Source organism: Protopterus annectens, chromosome 2.part0, assembly GCF_019279795.1.
Source record: "Protopterus annectens isolate FY-2018-M chromosome 2.part0, PAN1.0, whole genome shotgun sequence".
NCBI lineage: Eukaryota > Metazoa > Chordata > Ceratodontiformes > Protopteridae > Protopterus > Protopterus annectens.
In genome coordinates, this window is record NC_056728.1 from 193,238,540 (window position 1) to 193,256,433 (window position 17,894).

At 41.0% G+C, this 17,894-nt stretch overlaps 1 protein-coding gene across 1 annotated transcript in view; it reads right to left on the reverse strand.

The window, feature by feature from the left end:
* EPB41L5 (erythrocyte membrane protein band 4.1 like 5) overlaps positions 1-17,894 on the reverse strand; it is a gene marked incomplete in the record, with an annotated part of 2,576,260 nt that overhangs the window by 1,758,202 nt on the left and 800,164 nt on the right. The window contains 1 exon segment of the mRNA XM_044060661.1: positions 1,345-1,432. Within this exon segment, the coding sequence (XP_043916596.1) occupies positions 1,345-1,432 (88 nt within the window).

A 17,894-nucleotide genomic window follows, 5' to 3' on the forward strand; every position in this document is an offset into this window, starting at 1 on the left:
AACAACATGACAATTTTCCCCCCTCTCCTGTTTAGATAGCAGGTGCATGCACAAATGAACATTGCCTTTCTATGGCTTCTGACCCGGCTAAATTAAGCAGAATAAATGCATTTGGACAGTCATCTTTATCAGAAAATGCAGCCTGTATGAAAATGTCGTACTCTTGCTCAAACACTCCAATTCTCTGCAATATTACTGTTAAACATAAGTGCACTGAGTTTTCGACATCCTTCTGCCATGCTCACAAAGTGTGCATTTGTGCATCCACTGAAAATATGGCCCTTGTAATTATGTATGAACAAGCTTTTCTGTGAGCTTGTAATAACATTCAAATGCCCAATAAACTCTTCGAAATACTGTACTTTGCAAAATATCCTCCATAATGGCTGTATTCTGAGAAATAACACTGCAGAAACATGCAAACACTTTACACACTTCTGATAACTCTGATATGTTTGACTAATACGAAAGATAGGGATTCACTAAGCACATATTGAAAAATGTGGTTGTTTCCTCTTATCTTATTAATTTTATGCAATTTGGACTTTATTTCAACCATTTTCCATAGTAATCTGAGTATTTTTATCAGTACTGAACATATCGGTTTATGAGAATATCATTTAGATTGTTCTGTATGCCTCATTTCATATTTTGCGAAGAAATAGTCCTGAGCAAGTTTTTAACACCTGAAATTAATTTTTGACTTGTTTTCCGAAGTATACGTACAGTAGGGACGATTCACTCCTCTATTTCTCCAGGTCCAACCAAGTGCCTCTCGAACTCAAACTGATGCATTTAGATTCCATTCTGCCTTTAAGTCGTTTTAGACATGCCACTTCTGACAGCCTGTCGCTCGTCCTTCTCTAGCACAGATGACAAGCAGGAGGGTATTTCGTTTAGATGCTTTAATACATAGAAGCACATCAGGATGGATAACAGTGTCATAAAATGCAAGCAAACCAGCTGACAGACAACACAAACTAGCTGACAGAGCGACCTTACATACATACATGCTCACATCTTAACAGCTTACTACAAAATGGCAGCATTACTTGCACATGCTCAGTATTTATACACTTTTGCAAGTCCTTGGATAACTTCTTAAAGGTACATAAACACACACAAATACAAATATGTAATCCCAAGCAATGAATACAGGTCAACCACTACTTTACTGCAAATGCTATCACAGGATGTCTGTTTCAAACACCTTAGGCTTTCAGTTTACTACTTTAGTAATACTTCCCTTGCAAATTCCTCATCCATCATATACAGTTAAAAGTCACTTGTTTTACATCATGGGGTGGGAAGGGAGGGATACATAAAATAGATGTTAGTTCTTACCTTGACAACATGCATGTCAACACCATACATTTCCAGCCACTTAGCTTTATTCAGATAGTTTGTTTCAGCTTCTGCAGGCATCTGTCCTCTGTAATCATGAAGGAATATCGACAAAAAAACTTCAGAAAACATTTTAAATTAAAATAAAATTCTCATTCTTTAACATTATTAATGAAATCGACATACAAAATCTACTTTATACTGTCTGCAAAGTAAAACGTCTTAGGCAAGATATGGTCTATCTAAACTCTATTCTTCCTCCAAGTACATATTTCTTTCCACTATGTGAGTTTCTTGCAGCTTGCCACTTCACCAATAAACAAGCAGCCAGTCTGTATAGTTTACTTGCAATGGAGAAATAATCTCCATGCATTTAACAGGGGACTGATATTGTTACATGTTGTTACAACTGTAGGTTTATTAATCTTTACGTGATCAGGCTTGCTTCCTAGCATTAGCAGTAAGAACAGTGCAATGAATTTAATATTCCACATCACATTTAACTTCACAAATACATAAATTCATGCAAGGAAACTGTTAAAAGATGTTCTAAGTCCATGCCATTAATGACCCAGATTCAGGAACAAGATGAGGCAGCTAAAAGGTCATTGGGTCAGGAATGAAATGAGAAAAAATGGGAATTAAAAAAACAGTTCATTGTATATGCTGGGCTCCTGGCCACCAAATCATCTCTGAACTCCCAACTTTGATAAAATAACAAACAGGTTAATATCCAACTGAAAGTAAGTATTGTCACCTGAATAACCACCACTTAAGTTACACTGGATGCCATTCACAGCAGTGTGTGACCCAGGGCAAAGTAGTTCAGATATGACAGCCATCCCTCTCAACTGTCCAGAATTTTAAGAACATTTCTGACTTTGCCTCATATTTTCACCTTTTCCCCTGTAAAACTTTTGACTTTCTGATAAACCACTGAGGATTATAGTCAGTCAATAATGCCAGACATTCATTTTTCATACTTTAAATTGCTCAGAAAACACATTAACATGCAAAATCTGAACTGAATTAAAAGTAATATTTTAAAAATGTCAATGATTTTGGGGCTCTGCCACCATCTCCCCCCCAAACACATTATTTTTGGCTTTGTCCAGAACTCTTAAACAAAGTTGAGAGGTACAATGTCAGTGAGCAAAAAAAAAAAAAGTATGACTTTAAATCCATTAAAAAAAGGATTTAAAAAGTGATGCTTCAATCACAATGTCCCATATCCGATTACTATTCATTCAGCCCATTTCTGCCTGCAGAAAAAGTTGCAAATCCTAGCCAGTTTTATATTTACCATCTGACTTACAGCAGTAAAATGTGCTTTTCGCATGCAGCTGCCATCATTCAGTTTCTGTCCCACTTCTTAAAGAAATGGATGTCTTTATATTCAACAGTATTTCTGTAAAAAATGTTTTTTCATGTTTATTTATTTATTTACATTTGTTGACCGGGAGTGTCTGATTGGACGTAGGTCCATTTTCAGCGGAGGCCCGGGGAGAAAAGCTCCACAATTAAAATAAACAGACAGTAGTTACATTGGATTACATAGCGATTAACAATTTGATTAACATAGCAATTCATTACAAACATATTTACAGATGAAGAACATAGTACATCAGTAGACAACTAGAATTTTTATCTGCGAAGTACATAACAGACATTAACAAATGTTACAATAAGAAGTTCCTGCTGTATAATAAGTACTAGGCTTATGAGCATCTGAGCTTGCTATAATCAAGGTAGTTAGTGGGGTGGAAAGAAAGGTAGAGGTTGGATGGGGTGGGTGATATTAGAGTGGGAGTTGCAAGGGCATAGCCAGCATGTTTTTAGGTGCGCTTTTAGCAAAGTTTTGAAGTGGGTGCATGATGGTACAGACGTAATTGTTGGTGGGAGGGAGTTCCATAATATGGCTATGGCACAAGAGAATAGTGCTTCACCAGCAGAGTTATTGGCTTTAGTGATCTGCAAGTGATTTTTGTTGCTGGATCTTAGTGGTCTGGTGGTGCGATAGGGTTGGAGTAGATTCTGGAGGGATGGGACATTTAGTGGATGGTTTACTAGTTTGTGGGTGAGTGAGAGTTGATACCATTGTTACCCCACTGTTAACCCTTACATTCTATATCCAACCTGAACTTTGAAGATCTGGTTTCATGTCATACTAACCCAAAAAATGTTCAGCCTATTTCACTTACCTCTGTCTTCCACTATGGTATATACAAACGGTTACACCTTGAGGATAAAACAGGTAATAAAATCTTACCATAGCAACTAATCAACCAGAGATCTGCCTCTGACCGGTATATATTGCAAATTTCTTCACCAGTCAGAATTGTGCACATTTTCAGCAAAATCCTGTGGTCAGAGATGTCCATACACTGTGCCAAAACACACTGACAATGAATTTGATATACAAGCCCACCTGCCCCAAAGATCTCCAATAGCTGCTGTTGATCAAAGAACCACTATAACCATACGAGGATTGGAAGGGAGGTAATTCCATATCCATCAAGCAGGAACTTCAATGACCTAGAATACAACATGCGCATATCAGTTAGTTCTAACTATAAGGTCTCTTTATGATGGGTTCTATAATGGGTTGAATCTCAAACAATTCCATCACTGTGGAAACAAGAAATTACAGCCCTAAACAGAGGTCAGATGGCCAAGTCATGGAAATAAGACGTCTCAAAAGCAGTCTGAGTCCTTGACTCACAGCAAAGACAGAGATGGTTAGTACAAACATGAATAAAGGACCATTTGGACGCATAACATTTGGCTGCAACAAACCCATTCCTGGTACAAGCATCGGCGGCAGACACTCCTTTGGAGCAGTGGGATTTGTTAATGGTCAACTAGACAAATGACAATAAAACACAAATTTGCTAAGGATCAAATCAAAAATACAAGGCAAAATCTGGACATTCTTTGAAAATCTTGACAGCTGAGGAGTAATGATGTAGGGGTTCATGCTGCAATACGACAAATCCGTGTAAAAGGTCAGATATGGTCCCCTACAGAAGAGTCTGTAGCTCTAAGATGCGATGGCTACCATGTCAAATTCTGTCAAGAAACCATCAACAATGGGCTTAAAAGAATGTCAATCCTGGCTATTATGTGGTTCAGGCCCAAACAAATGGAGCAAATCAACAAAGGAACTGCCTCCCCAGCTGGTGCATGGCCATAATTCTGCTCTTCAAAAAGTCATTTTATCCAGTTAAAGATAACACATGTATAGGGGCTATGTATTAACTGAAACCAATTACTAACAAGGCCACATCAGGTAACTCGTGTATACACCTATACAATTACAACACCTTATGGTAATGTTAATCAGAAATAAACCATAAAATATCAACAGAAGATTACATCTCCAAGCAGGTGCTTATCTCAACCTCAACCTCTATGGGATCTTAATACTGGAAAATAATGGTCTTTTCAGTGCTAGGTGCAGCACCTATTAATGAGGATCTCAGCATGCCAAAGCCAAGCAAATTTACTATATAGTTCTACACAAAAACAAAGTGAACACTGAGCCTTCCTGTTCTTCTCAAACAAATAAGTGCTTTCATCTGAAGACGTCATCAGGAGATTAAAAGAGAAGAGCACCAACTTTGAAATACAACCTTATGTTAATGACTACATTAATTGCAACCCATATGACACAGGTATTAAAGGAAGACCACAACTGTTTGGTGGAATGGAACAGTGCAGAGTACAACTCCTCCAAAATAATGACCCTTTTACACTGGCAGGCACAGGTTTGCTGACTGGATGGTTTCTGACACCCTCACTCATCAGTTCAGAGATTTTACCTGTATATTTGCTGTACGTGCATCGTACATCAGGAGCCAGACCCACAAACAGAGCCAGCTGTATTCCCACAAGCAGGGGATCATCTGTGTCCGGGACCAAGAGGGTTTCTTGTACCAAGGTTCCCAAGGACCTGAAACTATTAACTCTTCAGCCATGATGAGGTGATTAGAATTAGTTTACTCCTTACTTGAACTTTCTGATGTGGTACAGAATCTTAAGAAATTGTTGGAAAACATTTAGACATCTCCATGGGGAAAAAAAAACACTGCCACTAGTACTACCTCTCAGTCCAGCAGAGCAAGAGGGAAGGAGCACGTTCTCCCTGATGGCAAACAGGTCAATCTTCTCAATGTCCCTTCCCCATTTTCAGAAGACCCTGGCAAGGCAAGGAATATGAAACCCCAGTAATGAACTGAGAGCTCAAGTTCATATCATTTAATTCTCCAGAAATAAGAACTACAAAGAAAAGAATGCTCCTGTTTATGTTCCAATATCTTCCCTGCATATATGACCCTGTGCCCCCTTAGTTGTTAAGGTACCACAAGACTGACTTGGCTGTTCGACTGTACAAGGACAATCCCTAGGAAAAAGGCAGCCTTCAGGTCTAGGAGGACTGTCTGGAGCTTCAAATGATAGACAAGGAACACTTCTGCACCGGAGACCTTGCACAATTTGGCAATGTGTGTCCTATCAGCTTTGCAGGCAATGTATTCTTCATCAAGATCTGCAGTAGATTTGGCTGGAAAAAGACAGCCAGAAGAATAATGGGGGATGTCCAATGACTACAGATACTGGCAGAGGAAGAATGACCTCCAAATAAATACTGAGGGTAGCCTGGAGCAATGACAGAGGAATACAGTCCTAAATATGACCTAAGCAACTGGGGGTTTCAATTCATGGCACAATTAGAGGAGCCAGACAGGGAACAGAAGTGGAATGGAGGGGAGGGGAGTGGAGAGGTATGGTTTACTTGTTTCACGAAGGGCAGGGAGGACTGTGTGCACTCAGGAGCAGACTGAGTTGGTGTTACTTACCAGATGGAGACCAGGGTAAACCACTACTAATGCTTTTGGGGGGGGGGTGCTAGAGAGGATGCAGGATTGATTGAAGGGAATATGACTATTACAAATGGGAGGTATTCTCTGCGGTCAAGTCCACTGCCCCACTTTTCCTTGCACTTCGCTCACAGTCTGGAAATAAAAACTCAAAACAAACCCTGATGGCTGTCCGGACAATGGCACCTCTGTTGATGAGGAACAAATGGTCACTCAAGAGGACAGTCAACAATGAGGGATAAAATGAGCAAAAAAAAATATCTTAGGAGACAAAGTAGTGGTGAAGCCCTTGACATCATATGGCACTGCATTTTTCAAGTGCACAAATGGTACCATAAAAATCATGGCTAGCATGAAACCCAGAAAGTACATAGTCCACACGAGCAGCCAACAAAGTTCTTACTCAGAAGACCAAAGCTATGACCCCTTGGACTTGCTCCATAGGAAAGAATGTCTGACATTAATATGTGCTCATCTTAGCCATGATGGACTTCTCTGAGATGGAGTCATGAATGACATCTCCAGTTATTGGTGGCTATTACAGACTGCATCCACAGAAACACTGAAAAGAGGACTGCCTCTAAGATGTCTATTGATTGGTCGACCAGTAGCCAACTGTTTACACAACAGAGTGCGCTGGGAGAACCTTTCACTGCATGTTTCAGCCACCATGGATAATACTCACATGAAGACTCAGTACCGAAGCCCAAATGGCAGCACTTCGTACTGAAAGTAATATCCACACAGACCAAATATGAAAACTTCTTGAATGGGCACCAGATGCTGATGTGCCAAAACACACTGGTCAATTCTATTACACAGGTACTCTACAGGGTGACCATCTGGAACAAGCTGCCAGAAGCAGTAGATAAAATCATCTTATATCTGGAACACGGAAGAAGTTCTCTACACACTTTCAGGACTGATAAGGGCTGAAAAAAATCCTGTCCTATACCACACTAGGACGGCTTCTGCAAGTTTATTTTAATAGACGTGTCTGAGCCTGTGTCCCAGTATCTCCTCGAACAAAGATGATTTACCAGCAAATCCTTCTGGAGAGAGGGTTACTGAGCTCCAGAACATGTCTAGTGGTGTCCACAACTAGACTTTGGTCACGGCTCTCCAAATGTGGGCAAACTCAGAGAACCAAACCAATCATTAGCCCCTCTGCATGTATAGTCCCAGGATTTCTGAGAGCACCAGGGGAGTTAACAGAAACAAATCGCAAGTTTCTTACGGGCCCAGACACTGTGAAGGCCACTTCTTCTGTAGAAGTTGGCCAGGAATCATGGGGGCACTTCACAGACATGGCAGCCTATATCTTTTTCAGAAAAGTTTCTAATCATGTCCTGGGCAGAATGGCCAAAAAATGCATTTCCCAAGTAATCCTGTTCTTAAGTACCTGATTAAAAAAGGAGGGACACAGCCATGCCATACTGCTTGGGCACAAAAGGAAGTCAAACTGTCACCAAATCACTACTAGTGTCATAAATGCACAAAGACATGAAGGAATGAAATACAGACAAGAGTATCAGTGAACATCCTCCGTCACCCCAGACTCCAAGAGTTCTTCAAGCTTTTCTACCACGTTTTTCTTAAGATATGCCCTGAAATTGGTCAGGCAAGTCCAAACAGAAGTGCCATTTTCTCCATGTCAAAACAACACACCCTTTTGCCACATCCATCCAAAGTTCTACAGCAAAGTAGTGAAATGTTGCCTCTGTGACCTATGCTAGACTGAGTAAATAATGAAGCAATCAGCAATAGGGTGCACAATGAGGAGACCTGCTCACTCGAGCAGCACCCCATAAAGAGCAGTAGCCCTCATCATGGTTAGTTGTAAAGCATCAAGTTGCCCTCAGGCTAATAAAAGTGCCATCCATAACAGCTACACAGCAGGGAAGATCCATGGCACCTGTTTTTTTTCCCCTAGAAACTCTATGCTCCACTGTGTGGAGAGAAATGGAGGTAAGAAACCAATCCAAAACTATTTCCCATCATCTCCTGTCCATCTCAGACACTGGCTTTAACATTTTTTTTAAATCCTCCAACAACCCCAAGAGTAAAGGACAATAATGACCCTGATATCAATGAGCATGACTTCATGCAAAGTCAAGCTTATTAGAAACTAGCAACATGTGTTGGAGAATTAAAAACTAGTACCAGATTTCCCAGTCAGTTGTGTGTATGGATAGATCTGCCCTGGGGACTAACGCAATTTTCAGACCAAACTTTAAACAGTTAAACATTGCAGGTACATCCCATGCACCCATCAGACAAACTGACTGCTATCCAGGCCCTGAAGAATAAATTTCAGTGCATGACAATCGAGTAGATCTTCGATGACCAGGGCACTTGTGATATGACAGCTGGATCCAAAAGTAAAGTCCTTGTTCTAAGCAACCTTCTCAATAATGGGAAGGAACCCTACTCACAAACAGGCTGGCTGAGCTTCCCAAAATAGAGTGATGCAAGAATTTCAGGATGCATCTGAGGTGGGGGAGCCCCAACCCCAAGTTATTTAAATGAAGCTGATGATTGACTCGGGCCCAAGCTCTCAATCAGAAAGGTTTGGGGAAGGTAGCCTTGTTCTGGGGACTTAGAAAGAAGTGAGGGAAATTAATGGCCTGGTTTAGGGACAGTTCTTGTACACCCTTAAGCATGAAGGAAGGACAGAGTCATAGCATCTCTCTTCAATCTTCCTAACAGTGGTAACAGCCACCAAAAAGGAAGTTTTTCCAAGACATGCATCTGAGGAGGGGGGCAATGAAGCAGTTGGTTATAAGCAAAGGAATAGGACTTTTTTTCTTTTTAATTTGGTATGCTTTGTTCATGAAGCCTATCAATCATCAGGCCTCTTGGCAAATGGCCCATTCATTCCTTCATCAAGAAAGATAAAAGTTAGTCGAGAAGGGCCTCCATTTAGAAAGTCACCAGGTCAGTGGCTCAAATAATCATGTTTTCTTCCCATTTTTCTACTTGTACATATCCAGTGAAGTCCCAGAGGTGAGACATTCAAGGGGCATTAGCTCTCCAGTGCTCCTCACTTCTAGAAGAGACAAATATCAGCAGGGCAGTGTGCCCACCCGCTGGCAACACTGCACATTCTACAGTCTCCACCAAGAAAATCAATCTGCACACATTTGCCCTGAGAACTGACCCCCCCCCCCCCCCAATAACAGGCTTGCCCAGCCTTTCTTCTTTCTTGTGCCATCAAGTGTCCAACCTACAATGTGATTTTGGCCGGCCTGAGCCACAGTCAGATCATTACACCCCCAATGCCACGAGGACAGGCTAGTGTTTTTTCTAAGACATCACAGAGGTCACGTGGTGAAGTAAAGAAGAGATGACAAAAATCAGCAAACAAAGGAGAGTGGTAGCGCTGAAAATTAATTAATCCTCAAGTCTTGCTGAGTACCTTCAGGAGGTGGGCCCTGCTTTTCTCAAAATCTCACCAAGATGACAGTAATATACAGACTATTTTACATAGCATATATTACAAACAGAAGGTTAAAAAATAAAAAAAAAGTAGCTGGGTGCACAAGACCAAAGATAGAACATGCCTAATCCTGGTAGGAGCACTGGTGCCAGGACTAGAAAAAAATGACAGTGTAGAATCCTCAAGATCTGGAAAAATTCCTACAATGGGGCTAGGCCAGGCCCAGGGGGAGGATAGCCCAAAGAGCCATAAAGACAATAGAGTGGACTATTGGGGATAATAAAGAAATTATGTAGTGCAACTATTATGCAAGAAGCCCAGAATTTCCAGACAGGAGATATTCAAAAAAAATTAAAGAAATTAGAGGAATGACAAACACTTGCACAAGAAAATCTATCAACCTTCAAATAAAAATGTGTTCATTAATGAAAAACATTATATAGACCAAGAAACCCTGGGCCGTTTGGAAAAAAATGACGGAGGAAGAGTGAAAATATAAAGAACAAAATCTAGAGATTTTAGAACGGTATAAGAAAGAAATATGTACATGGGAAAGAAAGAGATCTGACATGGTGCAATATTTATGCAAAACAGAATGCCAAATTAATCAATATAAAAAAAGCAACCTTAAAGATATTCAAAGAGAAATACAGGTAAAGGCATCCAGACATGAAAAACTTCACAATACAAAAAAAATAGAAAACAAAGAGGAAACTTAGAAAAGAGAATAAGTACTGGAGAAGTTAAAGAAATAGAAACTGAGGTTATGGATTACCTGTGAAGTGAAGGATTTAGTGTAGAAAATCTAACTTTGATAATATCACAACAGGATAGAGCAATGGATCCCCAAATTAAGGAGAAAGCAGGTTACTGGGAAACATCTGATCAGTTGCCATATGAAGACACTTTGGAGTCTTCTACAGGAAACTAGTGCAAATGTCGAGTTGGAGTTGTACAGCAAGAGGAGGAACAGGAAACTGCGACAACTCTGACACCGTCAATGTTGTGGGGTGACAGGCCAGTGAGTTCCCATACAAAAGAGCAATGGATGACACAGGATGATGCTGTGGAATATGTCTTCAGTTTAGAAGAAAATGATCTAAGAAAACAGTTGCTTGATCTAACAGAAATGGACAGATGTATTAAGATCGATGAAAGAAATAGACTACAGAAAGTCAATAAAACCCAAAAAGTTAGAAGTTTGATAAAACAAATGAGCACAATAATTAGGACTGTACATAGAGATTCATGTGATATAACAGAAGTAAATAGGCTATATTACTGTGCAGCTAAATTAACAGATAAAGTCTTACCACAAAAACACACGTCAATAAGGGAAAGGAAGGGGAGAAATCAAATCCCATCATGGAAGTACTGAATAGAGAAAACTATACAAGAGGTGTCACTGTTACAAGAGTGTAGAAGAGGGAACAGAACAAAAATACTCAGAGATGGACATGATAAAAGCAATGTACAGTATCAGAAAAGATCAGGATCTACTGTGCACTATCTCAAACATTAAACTAAAAATATGAGCAAAGGCAGAAAAACTTAGAAGATATGCAGATGAATACAAAGGAAAAATACAAAACAAAAAAGTTTTATAGACAACTGGGAAAAGGCAAAAGCAACTGAAACACCACCAAAAAAAAAAGAAATATATGCATTTTGGAGAAATAGCTATGAAGATTCTGTTGAACATAAAGATACTACATGGATAGAAGTAGTAAAAGAAAGAACATGAAATGGGATGAAGCAATGGTCAGAGAGATTGAAACAAAGTTAAGAAAAGCTCCTAATCGGGGAAACCTCAGGCCCAGATGCAGTACCTAACTTCTGGCTCAAAAGTATTAACATCTTTCCATGAAAATTTAGTCATGAGTAAAAACTGTTTGTATGCACACTCTGAAAAGACACCAACCTGGTTAATACCAGGAAAAACAATGTACCTATGTCAAGAGTGAACCTGCAAGCTATCCTAAAAATTATGGATTTTTGGCTCAAAAGTATTAATGTCTTTACCTGGAGATTTACCCATGAGTAAGAACTATTTGTATGTGCACCCCAGACAGACGCCAACCCGGTTAACAGAAAAAAACAATGCTGCTACTTAAGAGCAAACCTGGAAGCTATCCAAAAAAACTATAGACCAATAACTTGCCTTCAGACGATGTATAAACTATACACTGGAATTGATGCTGACAGTTTAGAAGAAAACTCAATCATGGCAGTAGAAAAAAAAGGATAACAAAAGAAAGTCATATGGAACAAAGGATCTTTTGTTGTTAAAGTTATAATAGAAAAATGTAAAAAGGGGAAGAATCTAAGTATGGCAAGGACAGAATATTAAAAAAAACATTTTAACAGTATCCCATATCCTTGGATAAGACCATGCTTACAAATGTACAAGATACACCCTACAATGACTGACTACATTACAGTGGCCATTAAACACAGTGTCAAACCACTCTGCAGTTAAGCCATGATAAAGGCCAAACTGTTATTCCAGGGATAAAAATTCAAAAGGGGATATTTCAGGGGGGCTCTGTCACTGCTACTCTTTTGTGTTGCCCATAACCCATTCAGCTGTCTATTTAACAGGTTAGGTCACGGCTACAATTTGGCTCCCAGAAAACAACGAAGGATAAAGACCTTTCATCATCTTTTTGTGGAGGATTTAAAACTGTATAGTTTATCAGATGAGGAACTGAAAGCACAACTGCAAGTGGTCAAAACTTTTTCAGATGATACAAGAATGTCATTTGGTCTTGATAAATCTGCAAAAGCAACCTTTAAAGCAGGAAAGCCGCAGCACCAAGAAAAAAGAAGTTATGTACCCACCACATTCCATTTGTGTTGCCCATTTTCAGTCTTCCTCAATGAATAGGTCTGGATCCGATGCTCCGATCCAACTCTGCCACTTTCTAAAGATTCTATTACCTGAATCTCAAGCTCCTCCCTCACTCATAATGCCCCTGACCGCTACACTACCTCAGATAGAGTTTGCTGCTGTTATACATATTATATTCATACAATAACAATGCTATGACAGGAAAGTAATAGCTAAAAGATCAGGAGCTCAAACAGGAACTATGGTTCCTTACAACACTTCTATTAGGTATCTCCCAAGAACAAGGACAGGGGGAAGGGGGAAGCCGAGGAAGAATGAAAATGGACAACAGATGGAATGTAATGGTGAGTACATAACTTCTTTATCTGATGTTTTCATTTTCATTTATTCTTCAATGAATGGGATAGTCCCCAGCTACAGTAACCTTGGGTGGCTCTCATGGAAGGATGTTCCGGACTACAGCGGAACTAAGGGTAGCTCTTCTTCTGAAAATGACATCCAATTTGTAACCTGCAATAAAGGTACGAGGATGAGACCAAGTGTCAGCTGCACAAATACAGTCAACTGAGGCTTTTGCCCAAAAAGCTGCCAAAGTAGTCAATGACCTAGTTGAATGTGCCTTCAGTTGTTTTAGGTAAGGCAATACCTTTCAACAAATAAATGTAGGACATACAATCTTTTATCCATTTAGGCAAGGGAATTTTAGAAACCGGTCTTTCCATTCTTATATTAGAAAAGGAAACAAGTAATTGTTCATATTTTCTGAATGCTTTGGATCTGTCCAGGTAAAAAATGTAATTGTCTATATACATCAAGAAGATAAAGGGGGTATTCTCCTTTATTTTCAAATTTAGTGAAGAAAACTGGCAAACTGATGACCTGATTGATATTAGTTTCAGAGGCAACTTTTGGTAGAAAAGAAGGATTTGTGCATAAAGTAACTATCTTTATGAAAAATTAAATATGGTGGCTTGGAAGACTGTGTTTTGAGTACTGATACCAGTCTTGCAGAAGTTATAGCTACCAAAACACACTTTTCCAGGAAAGAAACTTGAGATGCACCTTAGCAAATGGTTCAAAAGGGGAGTGTACTAAGACTTGTAAAAAAAACACAGATGAAGTCCATTATTGGAGGTGTAAAAAAGAAAATACCCTAAGAAATGCATTACACAACTTAGATGACGCTAAAAGAGAAGCATTATTCCCTATATGACAATTCGAGATGGCTGCCAATTTAACTTTAATGGTGGAAAAAACTGCTTCATCCTGGAAAACTGAAGCAAGGAAATCTAGAACTTCTGGAATTTGAGCAGTGAAGGGATCTAATTATTTCTGATAATCCCAAATAGTGAATCTTCGCCATTTACTCTTGTAAACCTTTCTAGTAGAGGTTTTATGGGAAGAGAGACTAAGATTTTCAAACTGGGGAAGAAAGCTTGGAACATCTAGCCATCATTGGAATTGGAGAAACTGCGGTCAACTTGAGGCCTCCAATAACTGGATGAACGTGTCCTTATGGGTGAGATAGGAGGCCTGGACTGGGATCCAGCATCCAAGGGAGATGTAACCATACCTGCTGATGCCAGAAGGGAATAATGAGGATCACACTGCTCTTCAACCAAAGAGATTTGTGAACAAACTTGCGGATGAGAAGCAAGTGAGGACAAACATAAAGGAGACCAGAGGGCCAAATATGGACTAGAATATCTCTCGGGGAGTGTCCCTGAGGAGGGATAAGGGCAAAGAAAGTACAGTTGTGTACACTTACCATAAAAGTAGATGTTCGAGTGTATTCACTGTTGCAGTCATTACATTTGGGTTATGTGCTTGCAGGTAGCCCTCAGCCGTCCTGATTATCAAAGTCTTGGGTCCTGCGTCGTTGCCATCTCTTCTTCCATGACGTCAGTCAGGGGTATGCAGCAGACGCCATTACATCAGTTTTTCTTAACCCAGATGTCAGGTGCCCCCATAATGGGAAGCAAATATACACAACGTTACACCTCCAACTAGAAGCAAATACACCAGAAAGCTTAAATACAATAAACAAGAAGAGAGGTATCGCAAATAGAAGTCAGGGGGGGGCTGGAGGGAGGGTAACCAGGACTGCAACAGTGAACAGACTCAACATCTACATTTACGGCAAGTATACACAACTGTACTATGTTCTTCGTGTTTCACTGTTGCAGTCATTACATCTGGGTAGATTCCCAAAGCTAAGGAAGGGAGGAGGGAATTAGAGAGCATTAGGACCAGCTATTCGGCCCTACAAGACTGCAGTGGCAAAACCAGCTCTGGATTTAGCGAAAATAGGCAAGTGTTTATGCTTGGTGAAGGTATGAACAGAACTCTAGGTAGCAGCTTCTAAGATGTCCCTGGTAGGAACACCTCTGAGAAAGGCTGTTGAAGTAGATGCAGCCCTGGTGGAATGTGATCTTATCCCCTGTGGAGTAGGTTTTCCATGGTGCTTATAGCAGAAATGAATGCAATGGCCTACCCATTTAGAAATAGTTTGCTTTGAAATGGCCTTCCCCTCTGCCCCTGCAGCAAAGGCAACTAACAGCTGTTCAGTTTTTCTGAGGCGCTTAGTCCTGTAATAAAATCTAAGTTGCCTGTGCACGTCCAAAGAGTGCAGAATTCGTTCTCCTTTGTTCTGTGGATTAGAAAAGAAGGTTGGTAAATTAATGGACTGATTAAGGGCCATACTGGATACCACCTTGGGCATAAAGGAAGGACTGGTCCTGAGGGACACCATGTCTGCATGGAAGATGATGAAGGGCTCCACTGACATGAGGGCCTGTAATTCAGACACTCTTCTTGCTGAAGTGATGGCTAGAAGGAAGGCTGTTTTCCAAGAAAGGAATTTCAACCCTGCAGTTGCAGCTGGCTCAAAGGGAGGTAGAGTGAGCTTTTCCAACACAAAGTTAAGGTCCCAGGCTGGAGTAGGGGCTCTCCTGGGTTGTCAAACTTTTTGGCCCTCTGAGGAATTGCTTCAGCAGGGGGTGAGAGAAGATGTGTGGCTCCATATTATAAAGTGCCGAAATGGCAGAGGCATGAATCTTAATAGAAGAGAAGGAAAGGCCCTTGTGAAGCATCTCTGTTAAGTATTGAAGAATATGCGGTAAACTGGGCACTGCTGTACCCATCCCCTGAGTTTGGCTCCAGGAACAGAATTGTTTCCACTTTTCAGCATAGGATTTTCTAGTACTAGGCCTCCTTGCCTCCAGAATGACATCCAGCACTTGCTTACTGAGGGATGGTAATGGAGAGCTCAGGTAATTAGCCAAGCTGCCAAGTTCAGGGTTTGAAGCTGGGGGTGCAGAATCTGGCCCGCCTGCTGGGACAGCAGGGAAAGGGTCTGAGGCAGGTGCCATGGTTCCAGCAGTGACACACTGCACAAGAGGGGGTTGCCAGTGTTGGAGTGGCCAGTCTGGTGCAATGAGTACTGTCCTTGGTTTGTCATGTTTGATCTTTAGTAGAACTTTGGAGAGGAAAGGCAGAGGGGGAAAGGCATAAACTGAGAGGTTTTCCCAGGTGAAGGACAGGGCATCCACTTTCCAAGCTGGTCTGTGGGGAGTCATTGTGCAGAATTTGTCCAATTGGTAGTTCTGACAGGAGACAAACAGGTCTATCTCTGGGCTCCCCCATTTGTTTCTCAACATGTTGAATATCTTTGGTTCCGGTTTCCACTCGTGTGGGTCCATGAGATTTCTGATGGGTCATCTTCCAGTGAGTTTAGCTTTCCTGGCAGGAATTGAGCCTGCAGGTACTCTTGATAGCTCAAGGCTGAGTTCCACAGATCCATGGCTAGTCTGCATAGGGGGTATGAGTGGGTTCCCCCCTGCTTATGTACCACATAACAGTGGTGTTGTCCATTTTTACCAATAATTGTCCTGAAAGGTTTTGGTTCTTGAAGGATGTCAGAGGATTCTGTACAGCTAACATTTCTTTTTGATTGATATGGAAGTGCATTTGACTCTGGTTCCATTTGCCCTGAATGCACTGCCCTGCCAAGTGAGCCTCCCATGCATAGTCTGAATCTGTTGTTAGGGTTTGGGCGGCAGGGGTAGAGTGAATGACAGCCCCTTGTTGAGGTAGCTGGCCTCTGCCCACCAAAGGAATTCTGTCTTCATACAAGAGATGATCGGAATCACTGTTTCCAGGTCATGAGAATGTTGACACCATAGGCTTTTTAGATACCCTTGCAGTTTCCTCATATGCAGTTTTGCATATGGAATTAGTAGGATGCAAGAGGCCATAAACCCCAGATTTAGCTGGGTCTTTGTGGCCAGTAATTTGAAGTAGGCTGTCAGATAAACTTGTTTCACTGGCGTGAGATAGGCCATCCGGGAAGTTGTGTTCAAGCTTGCTCCCAGGAATACAGTTTGTTGGCAGGGTACTAGATGAGATTTCTTTTTGTTTATGCTGTACCCCAGAGAGGTTAGCAGTTTCTTTACAAATGCCAGATGATTTAATAGTATGTCCTGGCTTTCTGCCTGAATTAGACAATCATCCAGGTATGGGCATATTTGAATATTTCTTTGCCAGCAAAATGCAATGACTGGAGCTAGGCATTTTGTGAATATCCTGTGCGCAGTAGATAAGCCAAAGGGCAGTGCAGAGAAAGTACAGTTGTGTAGACTTACCATAAATGTAGATGTTCGAGTGTATTCACTGTTGCAGTCATTACATTTGGGTTATCCTGCTGGCAGGTTGCCCTCAGTCGGCCTGAATTCCAGTCTTGGGTCCTGCGTCAGTTGCTGTCGCCTCTTCCCTGATGTCAAGTCGTCAGGGGTATAAAAGATGCAGCAGACGCCATTTTATTTAGTTTTTCGTACCCCAGATGTCAGGTGCCCCCAAAAGGGTAGGCTAAAATTATGTAAATAAGACATACATGCACCAAAATAAGCTTTACTTTCATCTATAAGCAAATACACCAACTAGTTTGTATAGATTATAGAAGTAAAGATACGTTCCAGCAAAAATAAGGGGGATGGCGGGTGGTAAGTGTACACAACTGTACTATGTTCTTCGTGTTTCACTGTTGCAGTCATTACATTTGGGTTGAGTCCCAAAGCTATGGTTGGGGGGCTGGAGCTAAACAGCATTAGGAGCAGCTATGAGGCACTGCAGTGGCAAAGCCTGCCCTGGATTTAAAGTAAAGAGGCAGATTGTAATGTTTTGTAAAGGTATGCACTGAACTCCAAGTAGCAGCCTCTAAAATGTCTTTGGTTGGTACTCCCCTGAGAAAGGCTGCAGAAGTGGCTGCAGCTCTGGTTGAATGGCCTAATGCCCTTAAGCACTGGTTTGCCATCTTGTGAGTAGCAGAAACGAATGCAGTGACCTATCCACCTTGAAATAGTCTGCTTGGAGATCGCCTTTCCTT